We start from the raw sequence: 6710 nt of genomic DNA on the forward strand, positions 1-6710 counted from the left end.
TCCAACCCCCACGACATGTCGTTATCTTTTCTAGGCAACTTACTTGCCAATTTCGCAAGAAAACTGAAAAAAACCTTGTCAGTTTACAAGCAGCAGCTGGTGTGAGTTGGGTAAACTAAACACAACAAGTTTTGATAAATGTCGTGTGATTAAGGGTAGATTATACTTTTAATGAAGTCAATGAACATCTCATTCTGAGCAAGGCATGTGAGTCGTGACGAAGACTGGTCCGAGAGAAAAATAAAAAACTTGACAGAGATGGGAGTCGTGGGCAACAAAACAAGCCAAATTAGTCAAAGTCGTCGTTTGATTGATTGCCTTTTCTTCTATTGTGATTGCTAAACCACCTAATCGGAACTTCTGCACATGCATTGACAAGTCTTATTCCGCACCTAATCAAAGGAAATGCTAAATTACATTAAAAAAATTTAACAAATGTAAGTTTCCATGTATGCATCTTCAGGCTATCGAGGATACACTTCTGTGATCATTGAAACCTCATCTTCTGGTGCTTTAACAACAGAGTTGCTCTTGGATCGATCTGACCCGGCTGTCAACCCTGAATTGTTCGTCCATCCCGAAGAAGACATGTCAGATCCAACCCTACTATGCCTGAAAAATGCTGGTTGTGAGGGTACTGGAAGAGTGACAGAGTAACTATTTAGCATTAGAACAATAGATGCCATGGTTGGCCTATCAGCTATATTTTCTTGCACGCATAATAACCCAATGTGGATGCATCTCATTATTTCAGCTCTTGAACCAGTCCTCAATGTCGGATCTATTACATTTGAAGCTGTCCCTTCCCTCCAAGTTTTCCATGCCTGCAACCATTGATTTGTAAAAATAATAGAGTTAGACATAAATTCTTTTCTTGGTTCCATTCAATTCAATTGCAAACGCACATAAACTACTAGATATATATGTACACATCTACTTACATAGCTTAGCAAATCCTCCACATTCTCTCCACGGCGAAAGCAATTATTTTTCTGCCCACTTACTATCTCCAAAACTAACACACCAAAACTATAGACATCTGATTTAACAGAAAAGTGTCCATGCATTGCATATTCTGGAGCCATATATCCACTGCATATCAATAAAAATGTCCATATTATCATTAACATGAACGAAAATTTTGGATTAGTGATATAGCAAACCATCACAATCATAATATAATAAGCTATGTAGCCTAGTCAAGTACTTACTATGTCCCCACAATTCGACTGGTATTGCCTTGTGTTTGATCAAGCACAAATAACTTTGCCATGCCAAAATCTGATATTTTGGGGTTCATTTCTGCATCTACCAAGATATTACTAGCTTTGAGATCACGATGGATGATTCTAAGTCGAGAATCTTCATGAAGATAAATGATCCCTCGGGTAATGCCTACTATGATTTTGTAGCGGCGATCCCAATCTAGTTGTGTGCGCTTGATTGGGTCTGCATATTCATGAAAACGATTCTTTCATGTTTGTTGGATGTCACACCAGTGAAAAGAAAATCTTTGAAGTGAAAAGAAAGAATGAAAGATCATTGAAGCATATATATATACCAAATATGATGTGATCGAGACTGGAATTAGGTACAAACTCATAAATAAGAAGCCTTTCAATTCCTTCCAAGCAGAAACCCAAAAGCGTAACTAAATTTCGGTGTTGGAGCCTGGCCACCAACATGACCTCATTTTTAAACTCCAAATCTCCTTGTCCAGAATTTGTAGAAAGTCTTTTCACAGCAATATCTTCTCCATTAAATAGCCTACCCTGAAAGAATATAAGAACAAATGAGTTGTATTCAAGGAAGCTAAACTTATTGTTACTTTGCATGTAATTGATATATAATGATGTGTTATTACCTTGTAAACAGAACCAAATCCGCCTTGTCCGAGTTTATTAACTTCAGAAAAGTCATCTGTGGCTAATCTAATGGTGCCAAAGTCCATTTGCAAGGATTCTGCATTTCCAATTTCATCTACATCTTCGGCTGAGGAACAATTTCAGAAAAATTAAATAGGTTCTTTGTTTAAGGAGCATCCAAAATGATTATATTTTAACAACAATAAGCTTCAGCAAATCAAATGGAATTTTGATGTTCACTAGAGTTCACTTTGTTCCAGTACCTGGAAGTATTTCAAGCTTTCCCTTTGTCTTCCTCACTCTCAAACAAATGCAGATGGATATAATTAGTAGCAGAGAAACAACGATTGACACAACAATAATCACGACATTCCGAGATCTGTTGGATCCTGCAAAAATCACAAAATCTTCTATAATAAAAACATTCTGTATATATATATACATATATGCACTGCAAAAATTCAGAGAATCAGAAACCTTCTGAATTCCTGGTTGTTGAAGGCGGAGGAGGAGATATTGGTGGTGATGATAATGGTGGGCTTGGTAGAGATGGCAGTGGCTTGACAGCTGAAATGTTAATGTAGGGGTAAACCTCATACAGAAAGTAACAGCTGGGTCTAATAACTCTCCCACCTATTTTCCCATTACTACACACGTACAAACCTCCAATAGCACCAATTAAGCAATCATTGCACTCTTGCTCGGACAAGTCTGGCGTGCACTGCGTAAGACCGTATATTGTTTGGATATTTTCACCGCTTTTGTTTCCATATGCAAACTTACGAAGAGAACCAGCAGCTGCAGTTTCACTTCTTAAGCTCTCTAACAACTCCCTAAGCTTTTCAAAGAATTCGTTGACGGTGGAAGACGGTGCGTCTTGTGGGTTGGACATACAGAGAGAAGGCGTAGTTTCCATGGTGCCATATATCAAACGGTTTGAGTAGCGTAACATACAACCGTGGTTGAAAAACATAGCTTCCTTCTGATTAGGACAGAGCTCAATGAGAGCGTACCTAGAGACATTAAGGCAATTGCGGCAACCAGGGTCGTCAATATTGACCATATAGCAAAGTGCAATTGCATAAACTTGGTTGTTGTCGGAGCTCTGGCCGTAGGATGAATTGTAAAAGCCATAGCCGTTACCGGTGTTGTTGGAGGGAAGGGAGGAGAGAAGGGTGTTGAGGTTTCTGTGGTAGGTACTATTGGTGGTGTAGTTGCCTTCGTTGTTTGAACACAAGTGGCTTTGATAAGCTAGCCAGTTTTCTTGAGCAAAGGCTTGATGAGTAGCGATGAGTAAAAGAATGGGAAAAAGGAGAAATAGAAATCTTGAGGAAACCATTGCAGGCATCAATTGCATTTCCCTTTGGGATCTGTATGAGGATATTGTATTTAAATATTATGATATGGTATAGCGTAGCTAGGGTTCCATTATGGTATATGAAGTCTGTGATGAAATAAATGAAAGAAAAAGTCGATACAGATGGTAAGTAGGGCTAGTAGTTGGCGACAAGTCAAACGAATCAAACACATTGAGTTATTTGATTGAATTTTCTATTGAATTGAAATTATTGGTATTTGGTGCTCCACCACATTGAGATATTGTAGTACCACATGACAATGACAGGTGGTACTACAAACTAATGATAAATTGACACCTGGCATAGCAGTATTAAAGGACTCCTGTCTGTTAGCGACGTTAGTTTACCTAACCAAATTCCATCTCTTTTACTTTTTATTTTTAAACTTCTCATTAAATTTTTTTTAAGGCCTTGTTTGATTCACGGAACGAATTTGAAGAAAAATTATTTCCCAAGGGATGAGAAATAAAAGATTCATTTCCCACGTTTGGTAATATTGGGAAAATAACTATTTATTTCATTTCTCATGTTTATTTTGACTAAAAATGGAAAACAAAGTTTGTATAAATTTTTAATTATACTCATATTAAATTAAATAAAAAAAAATACATTTAATGATATATTGTAATTCTAAATTGTTAATGGGGACAAAATAGTCATGAAAAATGTTTATTTAATATTGGCTTATTTTTCCAAACTTTCTCATGAGCTTCACTTTCCCTCCTATTTTTTATTGACTAGGCAATTCCCATGCATGAACTTACCAAACATGGGAAAGTAATTAATTTCCCATCATCAAGTCTCCTTTTCCATAAACCAAACGGGCCTATGTCCTTGTAAGAACACAAGTGGTCCATTAAAGTCTGCACTTTCAGACTAAGAAGCAGAGAGGTGCAGCAAGGTGATGAACCGATACCCTCACTAAGAAATTGGAACCTGCAAAAAAGAAAGCCAAATAAGAATTCATCCCAAAACGCAAATTTAAAAAGTAGCCAAAATTATTTATTAAAAACACAGAGAGCACACAAGAGGGACGGAGAGGAGTTGGTTGTGGGTTTCGATGGGTGGTTGTCGGCCATCTCCATGCGTATTGCACCGCCCCACCAACATATAGAATGGTCTTGATTGGTTCAGTCCGTAAATGCTTGCAACTTGCAAGCCTAAGACAATGACATAAATACAAAAGCAGTCAAGGACAGCTCATGCCATTCATTTTGAATTGGGCTTTTTGGAGCAGAAAAGAGTGGCATGCGCATTCATTTTGAATTGGGCTTTTTGGAGTTGTCCAGTCCGCAGAAAGGGAACACTACAAAGCAAAACCACTGCTACAGCCTACAACCCTGCCTGACCAACTAAATCGAGCAAACAATCATATTTAGCAGCAGGAGGGAGAGAGTGAATCCAAACATGGGGAGACATGTACAAATGATCAGCCGAAGCCAAATCGTCTGCAGAAAAAATTGCCTCACATGGGACACGCTGAAAGCAGATTTCCTCAAAACAAGCCAAGAAATGAATATTCTTAACCAAGGTGTAGAGACGCCAGGGGACTTCACAAACTTTGTTAACACAATCAATTAGGAGCTTAGAATCTCCTTCAACCAAAATCTTGCTAAGACCTTTAGATTTGGCACAAATATACACTTAGACATCACAAAAGCAAAATTAAGATTATACCATACAGTGTCTGCCCTTTGCGTAAGAACTCGTACACCATAGAATAATCCTTATTCTTATTATTTAAAAAAAAAGAAAAAAAAGGAGTAATCCTTATTACATGGGCCTTGACAAATTCAAGCACTTACAAACAAAGAGTGCCCTTGTTAAATTCCAATTTGTAATAAAACAAAATTGAATAAACTTTCTTGCCCTTCTTCGCTTCCAAACTCTCACAAGAACGCAAATGCTGATAATATTAATAAGCACAATGACAATGCTAATCGGAAGAACGACGGTGGCGACACTTTTGTTGTAATGTTACTCGTATTATTTCCAGTCGTCTTATTTTCACTCGTATTATTTCCTGCAAAAATCACAAGGCTCTGTTTGTTAGCAACGTGGTGTTAACTAATTGGGGCTCAAACAAGAAATTAAGCAACAAACAAAAATAAATTATTATACCTTGTTCGCCTGGAAGGTTTATTAGGGTATCTGCTCCAGACTCATAGAAAGGCTTGGACTCAAACCTCAAATTACAGCTGGGTCTAAGAACTCTTCCTCCATCCACACCACCAAAATGCTGTGGAATATCTGAGATGGACTCTTTAAGGCAATCGCTGCAGTTTTGTTTGTCCAAATCAGGGCTGCACTGGACAGTTGCATATATAGTTTGATTTGTTACAGGCACCGACGCATTCCCTGCTGCAAATTTTAAAACAGAGTCCCCTGCTGCAGCTTTCTCACTTAAATTTCCAAATAAGGGGTCGCGCACCTGCTTGTACTGTTCAGCGTTTGATATCTTATTTGGGCTCGGCACAAACTTAACAGGCTCATATTCAAGCACACCGAAAATCGAGATGTTCGAGTATCGAACCGTACAGCGCTGTGCCCATATGATTGCTTCCTTCTGATTAGTACAGTTCTGCAGGAGAATGGAAACAGAGTCTTTGAAACAGGTGCGGCAATCTTCGGATGCAACGTCCCCTCTGCATACGGCAATTGCGTTCACTTTGTCGGGGCCTTGTCCCAGAGAAGAATTGTAAAATCTGGGATTGATTTGGGGGTCGGAAGGGAAAGAGGAGAGGAGGGTGTTGAGGTTTTGATTGTAGATGCTGCCATTGTTGGTGTTGTTAGTATTGAAGCAGCTCCAGCAGTAGTCTGCTGTCTTCGTGCAAACACCTTTGTCGATATGGTCGTCCGCTATGGTAGGAGCAAGAGGGTCCAAGACCAAGAGTATAGGAAGAACGAAGAAAATTAGCAATCTTGAGGAACCCATTTCTCTGTTTGTTCCTCTGAATGAAAATAACTTCAGCTTTTATAGCAAAAACTGTGTTTGAATATTATTGATCCTTTTGTAGAATTTTTTTTCCCGATAAAGCGAGAGTGTAAATTACTCTTCTAATATACGAGAGGGAGACTTGAACTTTGGGGGGGGGGGGGGGGGGGGGGGAGAGGACTCGCGACCAACTGGCCTCACCACAAAGTAAGTCGGTTCTTTTGTGTTATTTTCTTCCTTCTTGGTCTGCTCAAATTAGACGTATAGGATAGGACATTAAGAGAAGAACTTGACTCTACTTGTGGCCCCGGTCTAGATGGTTGCTTGACAAATTTGTTATTGGTCCCGGTCTAGACGGTCTGTGGATGGAAATAGCAGGGAAGTAAAGGCAATAGATAAGAGGGGAGTACCAAAAGACAAGAGTGCGTTTTGCGTACGTTTGCTTTTGGTTTTTTTCTTTGTACAGAGAAGACCTGACCTGTGGACTTAGATTCTTTTTTTGTGTAGGCCTGTGGTGTCTGGACACTCACTGTTATCGGGTTTGTCCCCTTA

At 39.0% G+C, this 6710-nt stretch overlaps 1 protein-coding gene across 2 annotated transcripts; it reads right to left on the minus strand.

Moving 5' to 3' along the window:
• Positions 1 to 289: 289 nt before the first annotated feature.
• Positions 290 to 6306, minus strand: LOC110754819 (cysteine-rich receptor-like protein kinase 6). Of its 2 annotated transcripts, XM_088252034.1 has the most exons (9): positions 5345 to 6306; positions 5177 to 5186; positions 5071 to 5109; positions 2129 to 2244; positions 1865 to 1992; positions 1562 to 1772; positions 1212 to 1449; positions 942 to 1092; positions 290 to 824 (listed from the first exon to the last, which is right to left on the minus strand). In XM_088252034.1, the coding sequence occupies exons 1-9, from the start codon at positions 6156 to 6158 to the stop codon at positions 465 to 467; spliced, it is 2067 nt and encodes a 688-aa protein (XP_088108160.1). In that variant the 5' UTR covers positions 6159 to 6306; the 3' UTR covers positions 290 to 464. The 2 variants fall into 2 exon arrangements, with proteins under 2 accessions (XP_088108160.1, XP_021811622.2); XM_021955930.2 differs by lacking the exons at positions 5071 to 5109; positions 5177 to 5186; positions 5345 to 6306 and adding an exon at positions 2343 to 3318 and having other exon boundaries at positions 2129 to 2254.
• Positions 6307 to 6710: the final 404 nt, after the last annotated feature.

This window comes from Prunus avium, chromosome 4 (genome assembly GCF_965620075.1).
Source record: "Prunus avium chromosome 4, drPruAviu1.hap1.1, whole genome shotgun sequence".
Classification (NCBI taxonomy): Eukaryota; Viridiplantae; Streptophyta; class Magnoliopsida; order Rosales; family Rosaceae; genus Prunus; species Prunus avium.